This window comes from Tachyglossus aculeatus, unplaced genomic scaffold, assembly GCF_015852505.1.
Source record: "Tachyglossus aculeatus isolate mTacAcu1 unplaced genomic scaffold, mTacAcu1.pri scaffold_88_arrow_ctg1, whole genome shotgun sequence".
Classification (NCBI taxonomy): Eukaryota; Metazoa; Chordata; class Mammalia; order Monotremata; family Tachyglossidae; genus Tachyglossus; species Tachyglossus aculeatus.
Window position 1 is genome coordinate 1,560,293 of NW_024045096.1, and position 27,751 is coordinate 1,588,043.

Consider the following 27,751-nt stretch of genomic DNA (forward strand, 5'->3'; position numbering starts at 1 on the left):
ATCGGACATAATCCCTCTCTCACATAGAGATCACAATCTATCTAATCTCCATTTGACAGGGGAGGAAACGATTTGGGGAAGGTGAAATGACTTACCCAAGTTCACCCAGGAGGGCAGTGGTAAGGTGGGACTCAAAAACGTGTCTACCTTTTTCCTAATGAGCCGTGAAGGAAATCAAACCCTTCTTTGTGACCAGAACCCTTCCCTTCTCACTCAAAACGCTTGCCCATCAGATCCATCTGCATCTTCACGCAAACTGGGCATCGCTACGAGGCATTGCTAAAGGGGCAAAGTGTGGGTTAGAAGTCTGAGGTAAAGTAAACCGGTCCTGGATAGAAGAGCTATAGCCTCCCTGGAAAATACCCAGAGACAATGGTTGCATTCCAGGTGGCAGGACAGCAGAGACCTGAAGGAGATGGGAGCCTGATAAATCTTGGCAGGACTAATGTCTTGCTTGCCTCCCTCTCCCTTACCTCACCCGGGGGACGGTTGGCCCTAGTTCCTTGGGGCCCCTCATCTGACTCCCAGTATTTAAGGGCTCATATGGCCTCAGGGACATGGATTCATTTAGCCCAAAGGAAGTGGAATAATTAGATAAACGTTTTGTCAACTGTGTTATCTTCAAATGAGAGAGCCCTCAATAGGACAGCTCACTATACATTCTGATAATAGCTCCCCATACAATGTGCTGAGTAGAGGTCAGCAGAATGAAGTATGGATTGAGGTGGGGAGAGACAGGAGGCCGGGAGGTCTACAAGGAGGCTGATGCAGTAATTAAGGTGGGATAGGATAAATGCTTGGATTAGCATGGTAGCCATTTGAATGGAGCAGAAAGCGTGGATTTTATCAATGTTGTGAAGGTTGAGCTGATAGGATTTGGTGATAGATTGAATATATGGTTTGAATGAGAGAGCTGAGTCAGGATAACACCATGGTTACGGGTTTGTGAGACAGAAAAGGTGTTTTGAATGAAGGCTGGAGGAAATAGGAGAATACGGAGAAGAAGAGAGATCAGAGCTGGATGTGGAGTTTGGATTGATAGAGATGGCAGTTAGCAAATGAGTTCTCTATGGCAGTGGCTGTAGTTAGAGAATAGAAGGGGGTCTCAAAACCGAACCTTGAGCGACAACCACATTTAGTGGGTGCGTGGCAGAGGAGGAGCCCGCAAAAGAGACTTGAATAAGTGGCCAGAGAAATAGGAGGAGAACCAGAAGAGGATGGTGTCATTGAAGCCAAGGCTGAATCATGTTTCCAGGAGAAGGAGGTAGTCGACAGTGTTGAAGATGGCTGAGAGGTTGAGAAGGAGTAGCAGGTAGTAGAGTCCATTGGTTTTAGCAAGAAAGGTAATTTGTTACCAATTCTTAACGCAAAGTAGCAGCATTGGCTAGTGGAGAGAGCATGGATCTGGGAGTCAGAAGGACCATGGTTTTAATCCCTGCTCTGCCAAATTGCTTGCTGTGTGACCTGGGGCAAGTCACTTAACTTCAACAATCGTATTTATTGAGCGCTTACTATGTGCAGAGCACTGTACTAAGCGCTTGGGAAGTACAAATTGGCAACATATAGGGACAGTCCCTACTCAACAGTGGGCTCACAGTCTAAAATGGGGAGACAGAGAACAAAACCAAACATACTAACAAAATAAAATAAATAGAATAGATATGTTCAAGTAAAATAAATAAATAAATAAATAAATAGAGCAATAAATATGTACAAACATATATACATATATACAGGTGCTGTGGGGAAGGGCAGGAGGTAAGATGGGGGGATGGAGAGGGGGACGAGGGGGAGAGGAAGGAAGGGGCTCAGTCTGGGAAGGCCTCCTGGAGGAGGTGAGCTCTCAGTAGGGCCTTGAAGGGAGAAAGAGAGCTAGCTTGGCAGATGGGCAGAGGGAGGGCATTCCAGGCCCGGGGGATGACGTGGGCCGGGGGTCGATGGCGGGACAGGCGAGAATGAGGTACGGTGAGGAGAATGAGGTACGGTGAGGAGAATGAGGTACGGTAACTTCTCTCTGCTTCGGTTTCCTCAGCAATGAGGACACCTGTTCTTCCTCCTATTTAGACTTATGAGTTCCATGAGGGACAGGGACTGTGTCGAAACCCATTAACGTGTACTTTCCTCAGTGCTTAGAACAGTGTTGACAAAAGTAAGAGCTTAACAAATACCACAATCAACCAATCTAAATAACTGGTTAGTAAATACTAGCATTATTGCAGTCTAATTCCAGAGCTTTCCAACCTAGTTTCTAATCTAATTATCTAATCTATCTCTCTCTTTCTAATCTATCTCTCATCTCCTGAAATCTCTCGGTCCATCCCTTCTCCCCTCCTTAACTTCCATCTTCAACCGCTCACTCTCCACTGGTTCCTTCCTCTCTGCCTTCAAACATGCCCATGTCTCTCCCATCCTAAAAAAACCCTCTCTTGACCCCACCTCACCTTCTAGTTATCGCCCCATATCCCTCCTAACATTCCTTTCCAAATTCCTTGAACGACTTGTCTACACGCCCTGCCTCGAACTGCTCAACAACAACTCTCTCCTCGACCCCCTCCAGTCTGGCTTCCGTCCCCTACGTTCCACGGAAACTGCCCTCTCAAAGGTCACCAATGACCTCCTGATTGCCAAATCCAACGGCTCATACTCTGTCCTAATCCTCCTCGACCTCTCAGCTGCCTTCGACACTGTGGACCACCCCCTTCTCCTCAACACGCTATCTGACCTTGGCTTCACAGACTCCGTCCTCTCCTGGTTCTCCTCTTATCTCTCCGATCGTTTATTCTCAGTCTCTTTTGCAGGCTCCTCCTCCCCCTCCCATCCACTTACTGGGGGGGGGGGGGGTTCCATAAGGTTCAGTGCTTGGTCCCCTTCTGTTCTCGACCTACACGCACTCCCTTGGTGACCTCATTCTCTCCCACGGCTTCAACTGTCATCTCTACGCTGATGACACCCAGATCTACATCTCTGTCCCTGCTCTCTCCCGCTCTCTCCAGGCTCGCATCTCCTCCTGCCTTCAGGACATCTCCATCTGGATGTCTGCCCGCCACCTAAAACTCAACATTTCCAAGACTGAACTCCTAGTCTTCCCTCCCAAACCCTGCCCTCTCCCTGACTTTCCCATCTCTGTTGACGGCACTACCATCCTACCCGTCTCACAAGCCCGCAACCTTGGTGTCATCCTCGACTCCACTCTCTCATTCTCCCCTCAAATCCAAGCCGTCACCAAAACCTGCCGGTCTCAGCTCCGCAACATTGCCAAGATCTGCCCTTTCCTCTCCATCCATACCGGTACCCTGCGCGCTCAAGCTCTCATCCTATCACGTCTGGACTACTCCATCAGCCTTCTCTCTGATCTCCCATCCTCTTGTCTCTCCCCACTTCAGTCCATACTTCATGCTGCTGCCCGGATTGTCTTTGACCAGAAACGCTCTGAGCATGTTGTTCCCCTCCTCAAAAATCCCCAGTGGCTACCAATCAATCTGCGTACCAGGCAGAAACTCCTCACCCTGTGCTTCAAGGCTCTCCATCACTTCGCCCCCTCCTACCTCACCTCCCTTCTCTCCTTCTACAGCCCAGCCCGCACCCTCCGCTCCTCCTCCGCTAATCTCCTCACCGTACCTCGTTCTCGCCTGTCCCACCATCGACCCCCGGCCCACGTCATCCCCCTGGCCTGGAATGCCCTCCCTCTGCCCATCCGCCAAGCTAGTTCTCTTCCTCCCTTCAAGGCCCTACTGAGAGCTCACCTCCTCCAGGAGGCCTTCCCAGACTGAGCCCCTTCCTTCCTCTCCCCTTCGTCCCCCTCTCCATCCCCCATCGTACCTCCTTCTCTTCCCCACAGCAGCTGTATATATGTATATATGTTTGTACATATTTATTATTCTATTTATTTATTTATTTATCTTACTTGTACATATCTATTCTATTTATTTTATTTTGTTAGTATGTTTGGTTTTGTTCTCTGTCTCCCCCTCTTAGACTGTGATCTCACTGTTGGGTAGGGACTGTCTCTATATGCTGCCAACTTGTACTTCCCAAGCGCTTAGTACAGTGGTCTGCAGACAGTAAGCACTCAATAAATACGATTGATTGATTTATTAATAATAATAATAACACTAATTCTGTCATTTGTTAAGTGCTTACTATGTCTCTGCATCACGTGCTGCCATCCTCTCCTGTCTTCAGCGGTGGGGCGAAGGAGGATCCTTTAGAGGCTGCTAGGATGCATGGTCTCTTGCCGGATGGATCACGGTCAGCCCCGGGGGAGAGATCCACGTTTCCCTTGGGCTGCTGGGTAATCTTGCCGCGGAGACGGAGTGGGGGTTTTTCGGGGAACCATGTACTTCAAATCTTAGGGTCCCAGATGTCTCCAGGGTGACTGTTTTGCGGAGACAGTTCTGGGTTGGCATCTTTTCCCTGCCGTCGGGTTCCCAGTGGCAGCTTTCTTTCGCTTTCGTGGGGTGGAAGACGAGGGTGAGGGCTGGGGAGAAGATGGGAAGCTCGCGGAGTGAGGAGCAGAGAGGTGTGCCCATGGACAGAGGCTAGATATCCCCCCCCCAAACGCCTCATGGTCCCCTTGGCTTTGAAACCTCTGCGGAAGTGACAGTAGGGAAAAGCCTCAGAAGGGCAGGATCAAGACCCTGTTGGAATATAGCCTTGGGTGTTGTACTCGGAGACAGTTAAATCAGGTTATTTATTCAGCACTAACTCTGTGCCAAGCACTGTGCCAGACACTGGGGCGGAGATTAGGTGGTTGGATTGGATGCAGTCCCTGTCCCACTTGGAACTCACAGTCTAGGAGGTAAGGAAGGCAGATGTCTGAGGAAACCGAAGCACAGCGAGGTGAAGCGATTTACCCAGGGTTATGCACAGCAGGCCGGTGGCAGAACTGGAGCCAGAATCCAGGTGCCCTGACTCTTAGCCCTCTCCTCCCACTAGGCCCCCAGCACAAGTACTCTTTAGAGCGAAGAGTTCCCCTGGATTTAATCAACTCTGGCTAGCCTGTCGTTTCTCGGAATGGAATTTCCCGGCTTCCCAAATCAGCCTGTCCGTCAGTCCCCACGTCTTTATGGACCTTCCCCCGGGTATGGAGCCCAGTTTGCCAGTTCAGCCACTCGGACGAGCCTCCCCTGCCCTCTCCCTCCCTGCCGGGCTTCGGACGGCTGGCGGCCTTGGCTGGGAACCACCTCCCTCCCCTTGGTTCCAAAGTGTTTTCCTTCCTTTGTCCTAGAACCCAAGGCCTCGGCTCCCTCCGCCCTGGGCAGGGCGGGCAGACAGGCTCCCAAGCGATAAAGCTGAGGCAAGGACCGTGTCCATTTCCAGGCCCCCTCTGCAGCTACTACCATTCTGCGCACAGTAGGCGCCTAGTACAGTACTCGGCACACAAAACCCGACTCTGTATCCAGTCGGTGCCCAGTACAGTGCTCTGCCCCCCGTACTGTGCTCTGTACACAGTAGGTATCCAGTTAATAATAGTAATAATAATAATAATAATAATAATAATAATGATAATTGTGGTACTTGTTAAGTGCTTACTCGGTGCCACGCACCGTACTCAGTGCTGGGATAAATACAAAATAATCGGGTCGGACGCAGTCCCTGCGCCACGTGGGGCCAACGAAGCAGCGTGGCTTAGTGGAAAGAGCACGGGCTTTGGAATCGGAGGTCATGAGTTCAAACCCCGGCTCTGCCAATTGTCAGTTGGGTGACTTTGGGCAGGTCACTTCACTTCTCTGGGCCTCAGTGATCTCATCTGTAAAATGGGGATTAAGACTGGGAGCCCCCACTGGGACAACCTGATCACCTTATAACCTCCCGAGCGCTTGGAACAGTGCTTTGCACATATAGTAAGCGCTTAATAAATGCCATCATTATTATCACAGTGCTATGCTCTGCTTAGGGAAGGAGTCTGGTTCAGTGCTCTGCACACAGTAGGTGCTCAATAAGTGCTGTTGCTGATGATGTGGGCACGTGGCCTTTCCCAGCCACCTCTCCTCTCCTTCCACCACCCCCTACCCTTTTCTCTCACCCAAGGCCAGAGTTGGGCAGAGGGGCAGGTTGCCCACTTGTCCAGGAGGCACAGAGAGTGTGTTTGTGTGCGTGTTTCTGTTGGGCAGGGGGCGAGGAGGTGTGTAGGTCTGGGGATTTCCCTTGGGTCCTCCCGAAGTCCTCCTGACAGCTCAGACCTCTGTCCACCCCTGGCCCACCGGTGGGGTCAGCAACCGGCAAGCAGAATGCTGCCCTCGTTGCCAGTTTGGAGGTCAGGGAGGAGTTGAGGAATCCCGAGAGAGGGAGGGAGGGAAGCAGGGGCTCTGGGACACTCGGATCGCCCCCAGGACCCCCATCCCCTCCACTCTGACGATGGGACGCGTCCCCGGAGCGGGGACACACCTGGGCTCTACACCCCCCTCACCGGCTCCCCGGGGAGGCCTCTCTTCCCGCAAGCAGAGTGGTGAGGAGGGGGCTGTGGAGAGGGCCACTCCCAGGGAGCGGGAACAGTAGGGTTCTGGGGGGAGAGAAGGAGAGAGGTTGTCTTTCCGATTATCACCCCACCCTCCGATTATCACACCCCCCCCCCCCCAGTCTTCCTTGTTTGTGTCTGACACCACGATTGAAGGTCTGTAGACTGTGAGCCCGTTGTTGGGTCAGGACCATCTCTAGATGTTGCCAAATTGTACTTCCCAAGCTCTTAGTACAGTGCTCTGCACACAGTTAGCGCTCAATAAATACCATTGAATGAATGAATGAATGAATGTGCCAGGCACTGTTTTAAATACTGGAGTGGGTACAGGCAAATCTGTTTGGACACAGTCCTGTTCCACATGTGGCTCAAAGTCTTAATCCCCTTTTTACAGCTGAGACCCAGAGATTATAAAAGACTTGCCCAACCAAGGTCACACAGCAGACAGGTAAGTAGCAGAGCTGGGAATAGAATTCAGGTCCCTCTGACTCTCAGGTCTGTGCTGTATCTACTAGGCCATACTGATTCTCAAACAAGCAACTCAAAATGATAAGTTTTATTTGTTAAGCATTTACTTTGTGTTAGTACTGTACTGACTGGTAAGGTAGATATATCAGAAGCAAATAAGACACAGTTCCTGTCCCATGGGACTCTGAGTCTAAGAACAGACCCTTCCAATACACACACAGGCGCACACACACGCATACACACACACACGCACACATAGGCACGCACCTTGTTGGAGCTTAGCCTAGTGGAAGGAGCATGTGCCTGCGTGTCAGAGAACCTGTGTTCTAAACCTAGCTCTGCCACCTGGTGCTGTGAGGCCTTGGACAGCCACTTAACTTCTCTGTGCTTCAGTTTATATGAAAAATGGGAGTTCAATACTTAGGCTGTGAATTCTATGTGGGACAGCTACTGTGTCCAATCTGATTAATTTTCATCCACCCTAGGGCTTACAATAGTACTTGACATATAAGTGCTTAATTAATGCCATGGTTATTATTATTATCATTTATATAATATATCCACTTCCTTCACCTGCTACACTTCAGCTCTCACTCTCTTGTCCCTCACAAGCACACCTTCTCACTTGATATGTTCCCAACTCTCTTGTCTCCAGTCTCAGTCCCATGAACCTTCCTCTTGCTTGGAATGCCCTCCCACTTCAAATCCACCGGTCCACAGCTTTCCTCATATTCCGAGCCCTTTGAGTGAAGCACTATGGCCTAGTAGATAAAGCATGGGCCTGGGAGTCAGAAGGAGCTGGGTTCTAATCCCAGCGCTGCCACTTGTCTGCTCTTGGATCTTGGGCAAGTCATTTCACTTCTCTGTGCCTCAGTTACCTCATTTGTAAAATGGGGATTAAGATTGTGAGCACCACGTGTGACAGGGACTGTGTCCAACCCTATTTGCTTGTATCCACCCCTGTGTTTGGTACAGTGCATGGTGTATAGTAAGCACTTAAAAATACTACTATTATTATTATTTAAATTCCAAGATGCCTATCCCAGTTAATTTTCTTCTTCCTAGGTCTCCTCATCCCTATTCTCTTTTTCAGCATTTTTGCACTCCCCTCTTCTTATTACACATTAGTACATGCCCTATTACCTACTCTACAATAAGAGCACTTTCTTCATTTATAAAATACTTTAGTGCCTAACTCCCCTGCTAGAATGTAAAATCCTTGTGGGCAAGGATTGTAGTTTTTTTCTGTTATATGCTCCCAAACATTCAGTAGAGTGCTCCTAACACAATAAACACTCAGTCAATCCTTTGATAGACTGTAATCTATTTGAGGGTGGGGATCATGTCTATTGCACTCTCCCAAGTTCTCACTACAGTTCTCCATATACAGTAAGTGTTCAGAACATTCCATTGATTGACTAAATGAAAATTGCTGCTATCCTGTGGGGAGAGTGGATGTAAAAGAGTTCTGAGTGACCCGGCACCAAATTCTTTATAACTCTTTAACAGTGAAATATTTTTAGTAACAACAACAGCAGTAACAATAACAATAGTGGTATTTGTTATTTGGTATTTGATTATTAGGTATTTGGTATTGAGGAGCAGCATGGCATAGCTGATAGATCTAGGACCTGGGAGTCAGAAGGAGCTAGGTTCTAATCCTCAATCCACCACTTGTTTGCTGTGTGGCCTTGGGCAATTCACTTCACTTCTCTGGGCCTCATTTACCTCATTTCTTATATGTGGATAGAGAATGTGAGCCTCACGTGGGACAGGGACTGTGTCGAACTCGATTTGCTTGTAGCCACTCCAGCGTTTAGTTCAGTGCCTGCCACATAGTAAGTGCTTAACGAGTACCATTATTATCAGTTATTATTATTATTATCATTATTATTATTGTTGAGATATTACTATGTGCACAACACTGTACTAAGTGCAGGGGTAGATAGAAGGTATGGGGCTCACAGTCTAAATAGGGAAGAAAAGGTATCAAATACCCAATTTGCAGATGAGGGACTAAGACCAAACGTTAAGTGTCTTGTCCAAGATCACCCAGCAGACAAGGGATTAAAATACAGGTCCCCTGACTCTGTAGTTCGTGCTCTTTGATCTAGGCCTTGCTGCCTCTCAAAGGCAATCCCTCTGGAGTGATCAAACCCACTCAGGAACAGTTCCTTCATCATCTCACTGTTGTGTCAGAGATAGGCAAATCGAGTCCTCCTCCTGAGACATAAATTTTGAGAAGTGACTAATGAGGCACTAGGGGAATGATTAGTAACCTTGGAACATAAATCACTGTGGGGGTGGGGTGGGGACGAGGTCAATCAGAGGCTGGAGACTAGAGCTACCCTCGAACCAACCCCACAGCTCCCCAGAGAACAAGAGCTTCCACCAATCCTAATTCGTATTGCTTCAGGCCCAGGGGGATTCCTTTGTCTGGTTAAGGCTTGCCTGAGAGAATACAGCACAGATCTACCGAGAAACCACAGTTCATAACCCTTTATTTAACCATACGTATAGCCCTGTTCCTTGTAGGAAAACGATTGTGATTTTTACAGTTTTAATCCAGGTCAGTCAACACCCTTCACCCTTGTCCTCAACTCGCTCACCATCAACACCCTTTCTTCAGCCTGGAACTTTCCCTTTCCACATCTGGCCGACCACTACTCTTCCCATCATCAAAACCCTTCTGAAATCACATCTCCTCCAGGAAGTCTTTACTGATTGATCACTGATATCCACACTTTATATGACCCACAACCGCCATTTCAGCACATCAGTCCCACTTTAGCATTTGGGTATCTACCATTGGAAATAATGATAATGATAATAATAATAATAATAATAATAATAACAACAATAATAATAATAATAATGATAGTGCTATTTGTTAAGTGCTTACTATGTGCCAGGCACTGTTCGAAGCACTAGGGTGGGTACAAGCAAATTGCTTTAGACACAGTCCCTCTCTCACATGGGGCTTACAGTGTCACTCCCCATATTACGGATGAGGTAATTGAGGCACAGAGAAGTTAAGTGATTTGCCCAAAGTCACATAGAAGATAGGTGGCAGAGCTGGGATTTGATCCCGTGACCTTCTGACTCCCAGGCTCATGCTCTACCCATTAAGCACGCTGAGAAGCAGCGTGGCTCGAGAAGTAGCGTGTCTCAGTGGAAAGCGCCTGGGCTTTGGAGTCAAAGGTCATGGGTTCAAAACCCGGCTCTGCCAACTGTCAGCTGTGTGACTTTGGACAAAACTGTGAGCCCCCCGTGGGACAACCTGATCACTTTGTAACCTCCCCAGCGCTTAGAACAGTGCTTTGCACTTAGTAAGCGCTTACCAAATGCCATTATTATTATTAAGCTATGCTGCTTCTCTGTCCATATCTCACACACTCTATTAAGTGTATGTAGCTCATGTACACATTCTCTTTCCTTCTTCCTCCTGTCTAATTGATGACAGTGTTTGTTCTTCCACCTTAAGCTCCTTAAGGATGGGTATCATATCTGCTCATTCTACTAACTCTTTCTTTCCAAACACACTGTATGTGCTCAATAAATTGATTGATTTGTTGGGTGGTTGGTTGGTTGGCCCATCTTCCAGAGGAGCAAGAGGAGCTGTTATATTTCAGTGGACATTTGTCCTGCAAAGATGGCTTATGAAACATTTTTACTATCTTCATAGATATCTCTGCCTCTCTCCCAAAGCAAAGTTCTTAGGTTGTTTTTTTGGTTGAAGCAGAATTTTTTGAATTTCGATTTGCAGCTCTATTAGAAGTTGGGAGGTGGTCATGAGAAGCCATAGTTCATTCTTTTGGAGCAGGTCATGACCCTCAGCAATGTATATTCCCCCTTTCCAATCTTTATGTGGTGAACTTGACCAGAAACCTGACCATCGTCACCCTCTCTCTTCTTGGCTCTTGTCTCTGCCCTCCCACGTACTTCTTCCTGCACATTTTCTGCAATGCACTGAGTTCTCCTTCATTTCCTCCTGCATTCCCAGATTCGTAGCTGCAAAAATCATTGGGGACAGGACCATTTCTTGCAACAGTTGTGTAACACAGCTGTTCTTCTTTATCCTGCTGAAGGAGACCGAGTTCTTCCTTCTAGCTGCCATGTCCAGATTTTCCAGTCAATAGTATTGATTGATTAAGCACCTAACAAGTTCTAGTGCCTACCAAATGTTTGCAGCACGTTTGCCATCAGTACTTCAATTTCTATACTTTGAAGTTGAGAGCAGAGACCTCTGCCCTGCTCTCACACCTGTGACAGTGAAGCGAGAAACTTCTCTAGATTCCCCAAAATCGGAGTAATAGTTCCATAAATTAATCAATCAACCAATAGAATTGACTGAGTAATTACTGTATGCAGGGCTCTGAATTAGTTCTAGGGAGAGTACAGTAGAGTTAGTAGACATCATCCCTATCCTTAAAGAGTTCACAGTCTAACAATGATTATTATTTATTGCGCATTCCTAAACAGTTGGGAGAATATTCAAGAATTAGTAGTCCATCAGTTAAGAGCATGTATTGAATATTCACTATGTTTAACGTACAGTATTAAGTGCTTGGAAGAGAACAGTAGAGTTGGTAAAAATAATAATGATAATGGTGGTATTTGGTAAGTGCTTACTATGTGCCAGGCATTATAGTAAACGCTGGGGTGGATCTAAGCATATCGGGTCGGTCACAATCTCTGTCCTGCATGGGGCTCACAGCCTCAATCCCCATTTTACAGATGAGGGGACTGAGGCACAGAGAAGTGAAGTGACTTGTCCAAGACCATGCAACAGACAAGTGGCAGTGTCGTCATTAGAACCCATGACCTTCTGACTCCATGGCCCGTGTTATATAAACTACACGATTCTGGGGAAGATAATCCCGGCTTCACCACTTGTCAGCTGTGTGACTTTGGGCACGTCAGTTAAGTTCTCTGTGCCTCAGTTCCCTCATCGGGAAAATGGAGATTAAGACTGTGAGCCCCACGTGGTACAACCTTGATTATCTTGTATCTCCCACCCCAGCGCTTAGAACAGAGCTTGGCACATAGTAAGTGCTTAGCAAATACCATGTCCACAAAGAGTTTACAATCTAATGGGGGAGACAGACAGTAAAATAAATTTCAGGTAGCTGGAAGTCACTGAGTATAAAGGTATTGACATATGTGGGGATGATGAGTACGAAAATAATGAAGTGACAGTTCTCTTCCCTCAACTATCGCACTTTCCTGAGAAGCAGCATGGTGTAGGGAATAGGTCATTGGCTTGGGAGTCAGAAGGTCATAGGTTTTAATCCCAGCTCCACCATTCATTTGCTGTATGACCTTGAGAAAGTCACTTCACTTCTCTGAGCCTCAGTTCCCTCATCTGGAAAATGGGAACTGAGACTGTGAGCCCCACGTGGGACAGGACTGTGTCCAATCCAATTTGCTTGTATCCACCCTAGAGCTTAGTACAGTGCCTGGCACATGGTAAGCACTTAACAAATACAATAATAATATTTAATAATAATAATAATAATAATCTAGCAGATGAGATAATTCCTGATATAGATCACAGACAGTTGAGCAGCTACTGTGTGCAACAGCAGTGATTGCAATGCACTGAGCCTTCATAGTTTCTCGCCCCCTCCCCCCACCTCAGTCCCTCACCCCTATTGCCCCGCAGCCCGCATTGTCAGAGAGATGCAGGGAGATCAGTTGCCACTTGCAGTAACAGAACAGAACATCTCCAGTCAGCCATATTTATTGAGCCCTTACTGTGTGCAGAGCATGTCCTAAGCGCTTGGGAGAGTACAATATAATAATACATCAGGCACATTCCCTGACCACAACGAGTTTACAGTCTAGAAGGGGTGACAGACATTAATATCAATTAATAAATTACAAATATGTTGTACAATAAATTACAGATGTCCAAGATCTCGTCATCTGCAGATGCCCCTGACCTTTCCCGATGTGGTCAGACATCGCTGAGTACATCACATGGTGGCCTTCTCTGACTAAGCCCTCATTTCCTCTTCTCTCACTCCCTTCTACATCACCCTGACTCGCTTCCTTTATTCATTGCCACTCTCCCAGACCCACAGCACGTATGTACATATCTGTAATTTTATTTATTTATATTAATGTCTTTCTCACCCTCTAGACTGTAAGATCGCTGTGGGCAGAGAATATGCCCGTTTATTGCTATAGTGTACTCTCCCAAGCTCTTAGTACAGTACTCTATATTCATTAAATATGATCATAAATGTGATCAAATGAAATACGATTGAATGAATCAAGTGTGTCTAAGGGCCAGAGGGATATTTTCCACATTCTTGAGAACAGCAGGAAAATAAACCAAAAGAGCAACAGCAGCAGCTGCTGCTACAGCAGCACCCAAGTACGGCTAGGGTGCCCTGGCCGTACTGGGGCGCCACCTTTCCCCGATGGGTAGCCCAGAGACCAGGGAGCACTGGGTGATGAGGGGATTGGCGAAGCAAACCCGAGCTCCAGGAAAGTACCCTTCAAGATCCCCAACACTCCTCCAGGGATTTTCCTGGCACTGCCTCTTTCCCATCCGATTTAAATTTCTTTGCTCGGGGGGATTGAGAGACGAGTTCATTAGTGCCTTGCAATAAGCATCTCTAGGGAATGTCTCCTTTGTTATCTAGAGAGCCCTGTCTAACTGCATTGAGAACTCATAAAAGTGTATGAATTTTGTCCCTGTAAAATAAGGGCTGGGAGACAGAGGAACAATGTCAAATCTCCAATCTGTGACTATTAGGAAGCAGCTTGCTTTCTCCAGTCTCAGCTATCCTGTTTTCCCTTTCCTATAGAACAGAATTTACTCCATCCCTGCTGGTAGGCTGACAGGAAAGGTGTTGCCCAGGGACCCAGCTCCTCTCCCCTCCGCAATCCGATGGAATTGGCAGCAGCAGAAGGAGGAGGATAAGGGAGAGTCCGTATTGCCTGGTAGGGCACCACGAAAATGAGGAGAGATTTGTGCTGCCTAAATGGTATGAAATTCTTTCTGAGAACAGGGATTTTCAAACCAACAAACCGAATATTCAGGTTGAAAACTCTGACCAAAACCATCGAGAGTGTCAGAAAAGTAAGAACATGCTACTCCTTAAGTATTTCGGTCTTCCCGAAATCTGATCTCTGCTGGTTTTTCTTGTCCCATATCTGATCTCTCTTATTTGGACAGGGAAGGAGATAGCGACAATTGGAAAGGAATCCGCTTGACTGGCATTTTTGCTGACTGGTTGGATCTCTGAGGAGTTAGGTTTGGCCCATGCCTCAGGTGATCTGTTGCCCCCGGCTAGGTGTCCATTTGATGATTCTCAGCTCTGGGATACCTGGGGATACCTGGGGTATCCCAGCTCTGCCTGGAGGTGGCTGATGAGACTGATGATCTCCCCTGCCCCTGGGTTCAAAAATCCGGGTGATTTCCTTGATACCTAATTTTACTTCTGATCCGTCCCATTTTATTGTAAACTCCCGACATGCAGGGTCTGTAGTTTATTGTTGTGTTGTCTATGTAGTAAGCACTCAATAAATACCATTGATTGATTTTACTTCCCTAAGAGCCTATTCACTCATTCATTCAATCGTATTTATTGAGCGCTTACTATGTGCAGAGCACTGTACTAAGCGCTTGGGAAGTACATGTTGGCAACATATAGAGACGGTCCCTACCCAACAACGGACTCACAGTCTAGAAGTGGGAAACAGACAAGACAAAACATGTCGACAGGTGTCAAGTTATCAGAATGAATAGAAATAAAGCTATATGCACATCATTAACAAAATAAATAGAATAGTACATATGTACAAGTAAAATAAATAGAGTAATAAATCTGTACAAAAATATATACAGGTGCTGTGGGGAGGGGAAGGAGGTATGGCGGGTGGATGGGGAGGAGGAGAGGAAAACTGGGGCTCAGTCTGGGAAGGCCTCCTGGAGGAGGTGAGCGCTCAGTAGGGTTTTGAAGGGAGAAAGAGAGCTAGCTTGGCGGATGTGTGGACGGAGGGCATTCCAGGCCAGGGGGAGGGCGTGGGCCGGGGGTCGACGGTAGGACAGACGAGAACGAGGTAGAGTGAGGAGGTTAGAAGCAAAGGAGTGGAGGGTGCGGGCCGGGCTGTAGAAGGAGAGAAGGGAGGTGAGGTAGGAGGGTGCGAGGTGCTGGAGAGCCTTGAAGCCGAGAGTGAGGAGTTTTTGCTTGATGCGTAGGTTGGCTGGTAGCCACTGGATATTTTTGAGGAGGGGAGTAACATGCCCAGAGCGTTTCTGCACACAGATGATCCAGGCAGCAGCGTGAAGTATAGATTGAAGTGGGAAGAGACAGGAGGATGGGAGATCAGAGAGGAGGCTGATGCAGTAATCCAGTTAGGGTATGATGAGCCTATGAGAGCGTTGTGTACAAAAGAGTTGCCCAATAAACCCTGATGAGGATTGATTTAATTAAGACAGCCAGGGTGGTGATAATGACTTGGTCCATTGAGAGAAGGAGATGCATTCCAACTGATTTTTTTGAGTTTCCCTTTTCAGTCTCTTTCCGCATTTAATCGTATTTATTGAGCTCTTAATGTTTGCAAAGCGCTGTATTAAGCGCTTTGGAGAGTATAATATAACAATAATTAGAAAAATTCCCTGACCCACTTCAGTTTTACTACCTCTCCCATCCTCAGGTGTGACCTCCGAAGAAATCCAGAGTCAGCGATGAGAAATCAGACCTCAGTGACCGCGTTCATCCTCCTAGGGCTGACGGACAATCCAGCCTGGAAGATTGTCATCTTCAAATTCCTGCTACTCTGTTACCTGTTGAGCATCATTGGGAACCTGACCATCCTCACCCTTACCCTACTGGACTCCCACCTCCACACCTCAATGTACTTCTTCCTCTGGAATTTACGGTGGTCACCATTCCCAAACTGCTGGTGGGTATTTCGACCGGGGACATGACCATTTCCTATAATGCTTGTGCCATTCGATTGTTATTCGTCATCTTCCTGGCGGAGACGGAGTTAGTCCTCCTGGACGCCATGTCCTACGACCGCTATGTCGCTAGATGCCGGCCGCTACACTATTTGACGATCATGAGCCGGAGATTCTGTACCCTGCTGGTCCTCTGCTCCTGGCTGGTCGGCTTCCTGATCATCTTTCCGGGCCTCATCCCGGATCTTCAGCTGGAATTCTGTGACTCGAATGTCATCAACCATTTCGCCTGTGACAGTGTGCCCATGCTGGAAATCTCGTGCACTAACACATAAGGATTGAAGCAGAAGAATTTTATATTGGCAGTGGGAACACTCCTGGTCACCCTGGCACTAGTCACCTTGTCCTACAAGGCCACCACCCGCACCATCCTGAGACTGCCCTCCACCCACCGAAGAAAAAAATCCTTTTACACCTGCTTCTCCCACGTGATCGTCATCTCCCTCTTTTATCATAATAATAATAATAATGAGGGAATTTGTTAAGCACTTACTATGTGCAAAGCACTATTCTAAGCACTAGGGGATACAGATTGGAGATCAGATTGTCCCAGGTGGGGCTAACAGGCCTAATCTCCATTTTACAGATGAGGGAATTGAGGCATAAAGAAGTGAAGTGACTTGCCCAAAATCACACAGCAGGCAAGTGGTGGAGCGGGTAACTTCACTGAACACTCAGAAACCTGTTCTGATCACTCCATTTATAAATATATTTTATTTATATCTCGGCCATTAGAGTGGAAGCTCCTCGTGGGCTGAGAATGTGTCACATGTTTCTCTCCAATCCATTTCTACTCATATCAAATGAGAACTCCTCTCTGTTCACTTTAGGACTGTCATCCTGCTATCTCCCCAATACTAATCTATTCTCTTCTCCCAAGTCTCCTACCCGGACTGTGGCCTTTCTTCCTCCAAAGCAAATCTTTCAAATGTCCCTCACTGGCTATCCTGCAATATTACATATCCTACTCCTTTCCCGCTCCAGTGAACACCCTGCCCTCTTGCCTCAGTCAGAACACATCAGAACCCTCCTTTAGAGCCGAATGTTACTTGCCCCAGGAAGCCTTCCTTGATTAATAGCTCCCTTTCCTGATTGGAATGTCCCATTAACCAGTTTTACTACCTTGTGATTTTTTTCTTTTTCAGTCATGTAAGTTTTTTGAGTGTGACTGTGATTCATATTTGATAGACTTGCCCGAGGTGATCAAAAGATCCGTGACAGAGATGGGAAAAAACCGAGGTAAACCACTGTGTTCTCCATCTATGTCAGCCAAGATAACTCCATTTCCTCCAAACCATTTTTCAATCCCCATCCCCACCATGAAGGATATCAGATAAATGTAAAATGGGTTAAGTAACCTCTAGGGCCCTCGGAATGTAATCTATCTTTCTTCTTATGGCATTTGATAAGCACTTACTACGTGTGAAGTAGTCAGTCAGTCAGCCAGCCAGCTAAGCATATTTATTGAGCACTTACTGTGTTCAGAACACTGTAATAATAATAATAATAATAATGATAATAATGGCATTTGTTAATGCGCTTACTAAGTGAAAAGCACTGTTCTCAGCTCTGGGGAGGTTATAAGGTGATCAGGTTGTCCCACGGGGGGTTTACAGTCTTAATCCCCATTTTACGGATGAGGTAACTGAGGCTCAGAGAAGTGAAGTGACTTGCCCAAAGTCACACAGATGACAAGTGGCGGAGCCAGTATTTGAACCCATGACTTCTGATTCCAAAGCCCGGGCTCTATCCACTGAGCCAGAGCATGGAAGAGTACAATACAACTATAAACAGACACATTCCCTGCCCACTATGAGCTAACAGTCTGCAGGGGGAGAGAGTCATTAATAAATGAAAAGAGTACTCTTCTAAGCACTGGGGCAGCTACAGGTTTATCAGGTCCCCGTCCCACATGGTGCTCACATCCTAAATTGGAGGGAAGAGGTTAATGCTGGTCAGTGCCAAGTGATGGTCTCAAATGATGTTTTGATTCTGCCTTAATGGAACAGTGCTGCCTTCGTTTCTGTAACAGGAAAGAGTAACTGCTCAGCGAAGAGAATGATGATATCGCTGCTCTTCACAGGAAAAGTGAATTCAACTTTAAAAAACAAATGCAATTACTGTATCTGTTTTTAATATCTCCTTCCTATCTTCAAACATGAGGGCTGCTGGGAGTGATCAGAGATGATCCTTTTTAATGAACGATCCTGGGCAACGATGAATCTCTCTTTCTCCAGTCACCCAGAGGCCAAGGAAAAAGTAGTAGTGAGTGAGGAAGGGAAACAAAAAAATGTATGTCCGTGTATGGATGTATGAATGTATGTCTCACCTCATTACTCTCTTAATACAACCCAGCCCTCATACGTTGCTCCTCTAATGTCAACGTATTCACTGTACTTCTATCTCGCCTATACCACCGCTGACTTCTCATCCCCGTCCTGCCTCTGATCTGGAACGCCCTCCCTTTTCATAATCGACAGAAAATTACTCTTCCTACTTTCAAAATCTTATTGAAGGCTCATCTCCTCCAAGGAGCCTTCCCTGACTAAACCTTCGTTTCCTCGTTTCGCCCTCCCTTCTGCGTTTCCCTGATTTGCTGTTTTTTATTCACCACGCCTCGTCAACACCACAGCACAGCCAGAATTTACTGATATTAATTTATTGATATTAATGTCCATCTCCCCCTCTAGACTGTGTTTGTTATGGGCCAGGAATGTGTCTGTTATATTGTTGTGTTGTACTCTCCCAAGCCCTTAATACAGTGTTCTGCTCACAGTAAGTGCTCAATAAAAACGATTGTTTGATAGAGGTGGACATCTGTGTCTTCTGACTCTCAAGCCATATATCTCAGCAACTTGGACCATTCCCACGTCCCATGCTTCTAGATCCAACACTGGTTACTGTGAAATCAGAGGGACAGAAATACTCCTGTGACATTCTAGATAACGACATGAAGATGTTCTCGTGATACTCTAAACAGTATCACAGAAAGGAAGTGCTAGGTGTAGCTTCCAAATTGTGACCCAAAACAGACCATCACTTTGGAATTTCCTACCACTGCTTAACATTGTAGGAAATGGAAGGAAAGGGAAAGGAGGGAAAACATGCATATTTTCCTGGAAAATTTACTGGGGCTAATTTGGGCTCTCGGAAGTGCACCACTCCCCATCACTTACCCCACAATTAAGCCAGTGTCTCTGCCCATAGCAGGGGGAGAACTTAGCCAGGGGTCTCCAGGCTGAGTCCCCACAGCCCTCGACTCGCCTCTATGCTTTGAGCACCTGTTTCTGATCTCCATTCTGTGTTTTCCAAGGGACCCTGTCTCTGTCGTCTGCCATCATGGTTAACGGCGTAGATTGATTAGTGTTCCTGAGTACTTCCCGCAGTTCAGCTGTGGCTCATAGCCCCATTTCCCCAGATCCCATCGAGAGCAGAGCAAATAAAGCCAGCCTGACTCTCGGCCTTCAGAGTCTCTTGCCTCCCTGATCTGTGAGTAGGACTCCTTCATCCGGATAAACCACGGTCCACCCCACTGGGTTAACCGACAGAGGGGATATAGCCCCGAAATCAAAGGCCGGCAGAGCTTTCCAGGATCCTGGATAAGTTCTGATGAAAACTGGAGGGAGTTCTTCCCTGGGAGATCCTGGGGGAGATTCCCTGCTCGCCCCCACACCCGCCCCCGAGGACCACTCTGAGATTTTAGTTGGGTGAAGTTAGACGCTGCTTCCATATGTCCAAGAGGTGGAACTAGATTGAAACACAAAATTCTCTTCTGTCTCTGCATGTCGAGTCAAAATCCCGAGAGAGCCATCAGAGAGAGTGGGAAAATTTTGTGGTCTTTGTTTGACACGAGAAAGGTTTTCCCTTTCCTCCACCTGCCGTTCTGCAGGTCATAGATCAATCAATCAATCAATCAATCGTATTTATTGAGCGCTTACTATGTGCAGAGCACTATACTAAGCGCTTGGGAAGTACAAATTGGCATCACATAGAGACAGTCCCTACCCAACAGTGGGCTCACAGTCTAAAAGGGGGAGACAGAGAACAGAACCAAACATACCAACAAAATAAAATAAGTAGGATAGAAATGTACAAGTAAAATAAATAAATAAATAAATAAATAGAGTAATAAATATGTACAACCATAATAAATATGTACAACCATAATAATGATGGCACTTGTTAAGCGCTTACTATGTACAAAGCACTGTTCTAAGCGCTGGCGGGGGGGGGATGCGAGGTGATCAGGTTGTCCCACGTGGGGCTCACAGTCTTCATCCCCATTTTACAGATGAGGTCACCGAGGCGCAGAGAAGTTAAGTGACTTGCCCAAGGTCACACAGCAGACACGTGGAGGAGCCGGGATTCGAACCCGCGACCTCTGACTCCAAAGCCCGAGCTCTTTCCCCCTGAGCCACGCTGCTTCTCTAGTACATTCTCTAGAACATTCATAGATCTGAATGTTCTGTTGGTGCACTCGTCAAACAGTAAATTAATTAATCAATAGTACTAATTTAGAACCTACTCTCAAATGGTCAATCAATCAAGCCATAGAATTGACTAACCACCTACTTGATTGGTGCACAGCCTGATTCCGAGCTCCTGGGAGAGTAAGGCAGATTTAGTAGAGTCCAGACCTGGGAGTCAGAAAGTCCTGGATCCTAAACAACTCGGCTACGTCTATGTTGTGTGATCTTGGGCAAGCCACTTAATTTATCTGTGCCTCAGGTACATCATCTGTAAAATGGGGATTAAGACTATGAGCTCCACTGGGGCAGGAACTGGTTCCAACCTGATTAACATGTATCTTCCCAGAGTTTATCACACTGCCTGACTCATTATAAGTGTTTGAGAAATACCATAAAAATCCCTGTCCTCAAGGAGTTAACAATCAAGTGAGGGAGATTGTAGGGGAGAGGGATTAATTCAGAGAAAACTGTTGGTAAAGGGGAGATTGAAAGTAAGGACAATAAGACCAGAAAAGAGGCTGATGGGTTCGATAGTTCAAAGGCACTGCCACCTCCTCTTGTTTGGACACTTCACTCATTCAGGCATACTTATTGTGCACTTACTGTGTGTAAAGCACTGTACTAAACACTTGGAAAGTACAATTCGGCAACAAATAGAGACAATCCCTACCCAACAACGAGCTCACAGTCTAGCAGGGGGGAAACACAGCACTTGTACTTTGCAGCTAGTGTTGGCAAATGACAGTAACTTCGTTAAGAGCAGGGAATGTGTCGATTATGGTTATATAATACTCTTCCAATCGCTTAATACAGTGATCTGCACACAATAAGCACTGAATAAATATGATTGGATGAAGGAACAACTGAATGAAGGAAGGGAGAGAGCAGGGGTTCACAACCTCAGGGCTTCTGCGCTGACGTTTCTTTGTCCAGAAACGCTCTGGGCATGTTACTTCCCTCCTCAAAAATCTCCAGTGGCTACCAATCAATCTGCGCATCAGTCAGAAACTCCTCACCCTCGGCTTCAAGGCTCTCCATCACCTCGCCCCCTCCTACCTCATCTCCCTAATCTCCTTCTACAATCCAGCCCGCACCCTCCGCTCCTCTGTCGCTAATCTCCTCACCGTGCCTCGTTCTCGCCTGTCCCGTCGTCGATCCCCGGCCCACGTCATCCCCCTGGCCTGGAATGCCCTCCCTCCCAACATCCGCCAAGGTAGCTCTCTTCCTCGCTTCAAGGCCCTACTGAGAGCTCATCTCCTCCAGGACGCCTTCCCAGACTGAGCCCCCTCCTTCCTCTCCCCCTCGTCTCCCTCTCCACCCCCCGTCTTACCTCCTTCCCTTCCCCACAGCACCTGCATATATGTATATATGTTTGTACATATTTATTACTCTATTTATTTATTTATTTATTTTACTTGTACATACCTATTCTATTTATTTTATTTTGTTAATATGTTTGATTTTGTTCTCTGTCTCCCTCTTCTAGACTGTGAGCCCACTGTTGGGTAGGGACTGTCTCTATATGTTGCCAACCTGTACTTCCCAAGCGCTTAGTACAGTGTTCTGAAGACAGTAAGCGCTCAATAAATACGATTGATTGATTGATTGCTGGTCTTCTGCTCCTCTCTGGCTGTCAAGCGCTTAGTACTGTGCTCTGCACACAATAAGCGCTCAATGACTACGATCGAATGAATGGCTGGGTTCCCGTTCGTCTTCCTGCTCGTCGTCGTTCTCGTTCATCATGATTTCTGCTCCTCCAATATCATCAACCACTTCATCTGTGATTTTCCTCAGCTCTCCTCCTCGGACACCCTATTCTTGGAACTGATTGCTTTCCTCTTGGCCTTGGGGACGCTGCTGGTCACCCTGGCTCAGCCATCGTCGGAGCTATTCTGTGGCTACCCTCTGCCCAGAAGAGGAAGACTATTTCCACCTGCTCCTCCCACGTGGTCGTGGTCTCCATCACATATTGTAGTTGCATCTTCATGTACATCAAACCATCTGCCAAGGACACGGTGGAATAAACCAAGGGGGTGGTGGTGCTCAATACTTCCGTTGCCCTCATGCTGAACCCCTTCATCTACACCCTGTGGAACTAGCCGGTCACTTCCTGGGTTTTTCTCCAGGAAGTGAGGGCTCATCTGTCATAAAATACGACAGGAAAATCTGCAGGATTCAGGAAAGGTCGACCACAGAATCTCTGTGCCTGTTCATTAGCCTAATGCTTCATCTGCTACCCGACAAACCGGACCTGGACCTTGGAAAGTACAGTTCGGCAACAAATAAAGACAATCCCTACACAACAACGAGCTCACAGTCTAGAAGCAGGAAGACACAGCACTTGTACATTGCAGCTAGTGTTGGCGAATGATAGTAACCTTGTTAAGGGCAGGAAATAATAATAATAATAATAACGGCATATATTAAGCACTTACTATGTGCACAACATTGTTCTAAGTGCTGGGGGATACAAAGTGATCAGACTGTCCGTCATGTGGCTCACAGTCTTAATCCCCATTTTCCAGATGAGTTAATTGAGGCTCAGAGAAGTTGTTAAGAGAAGCAGCGTGGTTCAGTGGAAAGAGCTTGGGATTTGGAATCAGAGGTCGGGGTTCGAATCCCGGTTCCGCCACATGTCTGCTGTGTGACTTTGGGCAAGTCACTTTACTTTTCTGAGCCTCAGTTACCTCATCTGCAAAATGGGGATTAATACTGTGAGCCCCGCTTGGGGCAACCTGATCACCTTGTATCTCCCCTAGCGCTTAGAACAGTGCTTTCCACATAGTAAGTGCTTACCAAATGCTATTATTATTATTATTGTTGTTATTATTATTATTATTATTATTATTATCATTTCACTTATCTTCCCTGGGCCTCAGGTCCCTCTTCTGTAAAATGGGGATTAAGACTGTGAGCCCCCGTTGGACAACCTCATCACCTTGTAACCTCCCCAGTGCTTAGAACAGTGCTTTGCACATAATAAGTGCTTAAGGAATGCTATCAATATTATTATTATTAATTGACTTGCCCAAGATCACACAGCAGACATGTGGCAGAACCAGGATTAGAACCCATGACCTCTGACTCCCAAGCCCGTACTCTTTCCACTGAGCAACACTGCTTCTCAAATGCATCTGCTATTGTTATATTGTATTCTCCCAAGAGCTTAGTACAGTGTTTTGCACACAATAAGCCCTCGATAAATACGATTGAATGAATGAACGACTGAATGAAGGAAGGAAGAGAACAGGGGTTCACTGCTCCTGGCCTCTCCACCTGGGTCATAGGCTGCTTCTGTGCCAGCCCTCACTTATTCTCTCCCTTCTGCTGCGTCAACAGGTCCAGTCAACGAGAACAAGCAACCATGAGAAACGGCACGGGGGTGACAGAGTTCATCCTCATGGGGTTCTTCGATAACCCCCAGCTGCAGGCTCCACTCTTCTTCATCCTCTTCCTCACCTATGCATTAAGCGTCACCGGGAATCTCACCATTGTCACCCTCACCTTGCTGTACTCCCACCTCCGCACCCACATGTACTTCTTCCTTGCTAGAGATGGCCTTCATGTCCGCCTACATTCTCAGATTCCTGGTCACCATCGTCACCAGAGACAGAGCCATTTCCTTTCCAACTGTTTCACTCAGCTTTTCTGCATCATTTTCTGGGGGGTGATGAGTTCTTCCTCCTGGCCGCCATGTCCTATTACCGCTATATCGTCATCTGCCAGCCCCTACATTACACGGCCGTCATGAACAAGGGCTTCTGTGCCCTGCTGGTCCTCTGCTCCTGGCTGGCTGGGTTCCCGATCATCTTTCCACCAGTCGTCATTCTCCTCCATCATGATTTCTGCTCCTCAAATATCATCAACCACTTCATCTGTGATTCTTCTCCCATGTTACAGCTCTCTTGCTCAACACCCGGTTACTGGAGCTGATTGCTTTTCTCTTGGCCTTGGGGACTCTCCTGGTCACCCTGGCTCTGGTGACCAAGTCGTACCTAGCCATCATCCACAACATCCTGAGACTGCCCTCCGCTCAACAGAGAAGTCCTTTCTTCTCTGTTGAGCAGAAACTCCTCACCCTGGGCTTCAAGGCTCTCCATCACCTCGCCCTCTCCTACTTCACCTCCCTTCTCTCCTTCTACAGCCCAGCCCGCACTCTCCGCTCCTCTGCCGCTAATCTCCTCACCGTATCTCGTTCTCGCCTGTCCCGCCATCGACCCCCGGCCCATGTCATCCCCCGGGCCTGGAATGCCCTCCCTCTGCCCATCCGCCAAGCTAGCACTCTTCCTCCCTTCAAGGCCCTACTGAGAGCTCACCTCCTCCAGGAGGCCTTCCCAGACTGAGCCCCTTCCTTCCTCTCCCCCTCGTCCCCCTCTCGATCCCCCCATCTTACCTCCTTCCCTTCCCCACAGCACCTGTATATATGTACATATGTTCGTACATGTTTATTACTCTATTTATTTATTTTACTTGTACATATCTATTCTATTTATTTTATTTTGTTAGTAAGTTTGGTTTTGTTCTCCGTCTCCCCCTTTTAGACTGTGAACCCACTGTTGGGTAGGGACTGTCTCTATATGTTGCCAACTTGTACTTCCCAAGCGCTTAGTACAGTACTCTGCACACAGTAAGCGCTCAATAAATACGATTGATTGATTGATTGATTTTCCACCTGCTCCTCCCTCATGGTAGTGAACTCCATCAAATATGGCACTTATATCTTCATGCACATAAAACCATACTCCAAGACAGGTGGAACTGGCCAAGGGGGCGGCAGTGTTCAACACTTCCGTTACCTCAATGACGAACCCCTTCATCTACACCCTGATGGACGAGCAGGTCAAACAGGCCTTCAGGGCCCTGGTGCACCAGGTTGGTTTTTCCTCAGGAAGTGGGGGCTCATCTGCGGTAAAATACCACAAGAAAATCTGCAGGATTCAGAAAAGGTCGACCACAAGAGACTCGGTGCCTGTACATTAGCCTAACGATTCCTCTGCTCTCCGACCAACAGGGCTTCAAAGCTCTCCATCACCTTACCCTCTCCTACCTCACCTCGCTTCTTTTATTCTACAGACCAGCACGCACACTCTGCTCCTCTGCTGCTAACCTCTTTACTGTACCTCGTTCTGTCCTGTACCACTGCCGACACCTGGCCCATGTCCTACCTCTCACCTGGAATGTCCTCCCTCTACACATCTGCCAAACTAATTCTCTTTCTCCCTTCAAAGCCTTACTGGGAGCTCACCTACTCCAGGAGATCTTCCCAGACTGAGCTTCCCCCATCCTCTGCTCCTCCTCCCCTTCCCATCGCCCCCATTCCCTCCCGTTACCCTACAGTCCATTCAATCGTATTTATTGAGTGCTTACTGTGTGCAGAGCACTGGACTAAGCGCTTGAGAAGTACAAGTTGGCAACATATAGAGACAGTCCCTACCCAACAGTGGGCTCACAGTCTAGAAGGGGGAGAAAGACAACAAAACAAAATATATTAACAAGATAAAATAAATAGAATAAATATGTACAAGTAAAATAAATAAATAAATAAATAGAGTAATAAATATGTATAAACATGTATACACATATATAGGTGCTTTGGAGAGGGGAAGGAGGTAAGGCGGGGAGGACGGGGAGGGGGAGGGTGGGGAGAGGAAGGAGGGGGCTCACTCTGGGAAGGCCTCCTGGAAGAGGTGAGCTCTCAGTAGGGCTTTGAAGGGAGTAAGAGAGCTAGCTTGGGGGATGTGCGGAGGGAGGGCATTCCAGGCCAGGGGGAGGACGTGGGCTGGGGGTCGACAGCGGGACAGGCGAGAACGAGGCACAGTGAGGAGATTAGCGGCAGAGGAGCGGAGGGTGCGAGCTGGGCTGTAGAAGGAGAGAAGGGAGGTGAGGTGGGAGGGGACGAGGTGTTGGAGAACCTTTAAGCCGAGAGTAAGGAGTTTTTGCCTGACGCGTAGGTTGATTGGTAGCCACTGGAGATTTTTGAGGAGGGGAGTAACATTCCCAGAGCGTTTCTGCACAAAGACGATCCGGGCAGCAGAGTGAAGTATAGACTGAAGTGGGTACAGACAGGAGGATGGGAGATCAGAGAGGAGGCAGATGCAGTAGTCCAGTCGGGATAAAATGAGAGATTGAACGATCTGGGTAGCGGTTTGGATGGAGAGGAAAGGGCGCATCTTGGCGATGTTGCGGAGGTGAGACCGGCAGGTTTTGGTGATGGATTGGATGTGAGGGGTGAACGAGAGAGCAGAGTCGAGGATGACACCAAGGTTGCAGGCTTGTGAGACGTGAAGGGTGGTAGTGCCGTCAAAAGTGATGGGAAATTCAGGGAGAGGACAGGGTTTGGGAGGGAAGATAAGGACTTCAGTCTTGGACATATTGAGTTTTAGATGGCGGGCAGACATCCAGATGGAGATGTCCTGAAGGCGGGAGGAGATACGAGCCTGGAGGGAGGGAGAGAAAGCAGGGGCAGAGATGTAGATTCGGATGTCATCAACGTAGAGATGGTAGTTGAAGCCGTGGGAGCGAATGCGTTCAACAATCAATCAATCAATCAATCGTATTTATTGAGCGCTTACTATGTGCAAAAATGGGAAATTCTACACAGTCATGGCGTTATCTCAATGTCGCTGTCCAGGGCCTAGACTACGGTGGGTGTTTAGGGTGATCCCAGGAGTCAGGGCAGAGTACTAGGGAAGTGAGGACCTCTCAGGCTCATTTTGGTCCTTTTCCTTTCCGTTGTGGATTTCAGGGACTTGATCCATGAACGGCTGCAGCCACGTATCCTCCAGTCCCAGGCTTCCAGAGCCTGTGATTCTTTCTTAGAGCCCCCTTTCAGAACTGGCAATTATCAGTCAACCAATCAGTCAATCAATGGTAGTTATTAAGGGCTTACTGTGCGCACAGCACTTTACGAAACACACCAGAGAAAAGAACGCAATAAAGTTGATAGACCGGTTCCCTGAGCACAGGAAGTTTGCATGTGTAGAGGGAGAGAGAGAAATTAATATAAATCCACATGTGAATTACGGATATATATGTAAGTGCTGTAGAACTGAAGCTAGGGTGAATAGCAAGTGCTTCAAAGGTAAAGATCCAACTGAATAAGCTACATAGAAGGGAAACAGAATAGGGAAAAAGAGGGGTTCAACCTTAAAGGCCTCTGGGAGAGACAAATATAACACACACACACACACACACACACACACACACACACACACACACACACACACACACACACCAGAAACAGTCCCTTGTCTGCTCTTTGTAGTCCTTACTGTACCAAGCAGGGTCCCTTTGATCCAGGGAGGATCCCTGATGGCTGGTGAGTCTTTGAGCTTCCCACCTGCACTATTTAACCAGATCCTCTAATTTTCAGAGGTG

At 47.3% G+C, this 27,751-nt stretch overlaps 1 protein-coding gene and 1 pseudogene across 1 annotated transcript; both read left to right on the plus strand.

Moving 5' to 3' along the window:
- Positions 1-15,868: 15,868 nt before the first annotated feature.
- Positions 15,869-22,473, plus strand: LOC119924225 (annotated as a pseudogene).
- A 1,265-nt stretch (positions 22,474-23,738) lies between these two features.
- LOC119924226 (olfactory receptor 6C76-like) lies at positions 23,739-27,134 on the plus strand. Its single transcript, XM_038743186.1, has 5 exons — positions 23,739-23,964; positions 24,018-24,137; positions 24,275-24,432; positions 25,127-25,246; positions 27,120-27,134. The coding sequence occupies exons 1-5, from the start codon at positions 23,739-23,741 to the stop codon at positions 27,132-27,134; spliced, it is 639 nt and encodes a 212-aa protein (XP_038599114.1).
- Positions 27,135-27,751: the final 617 nt, after the last annotated feature.

Coding starts and splice junctions, on each gene's coding strand:
- LOC119924226 (XM_038743186.1), top strand. CDS start 23,739: ATGAGAAACGGCACGGGGGTGACAGAGTTCATCCTCATGGGGTTCTTC. Junction 23,965..24,017: donor CCTACATTCTCAGATTCCTG/GTCACCATCGTC, acceptor TGTTTCACTCAG/CTTTTCTGCATCATTTTCTG. Junction 24,433..25,126: donor AGAGAAGTCCTTTCTTCTCT/GTTGAGCAGAAA, acceptor ACTCCAAGACAG/GTGGAACTGGCCAAGGGGGC.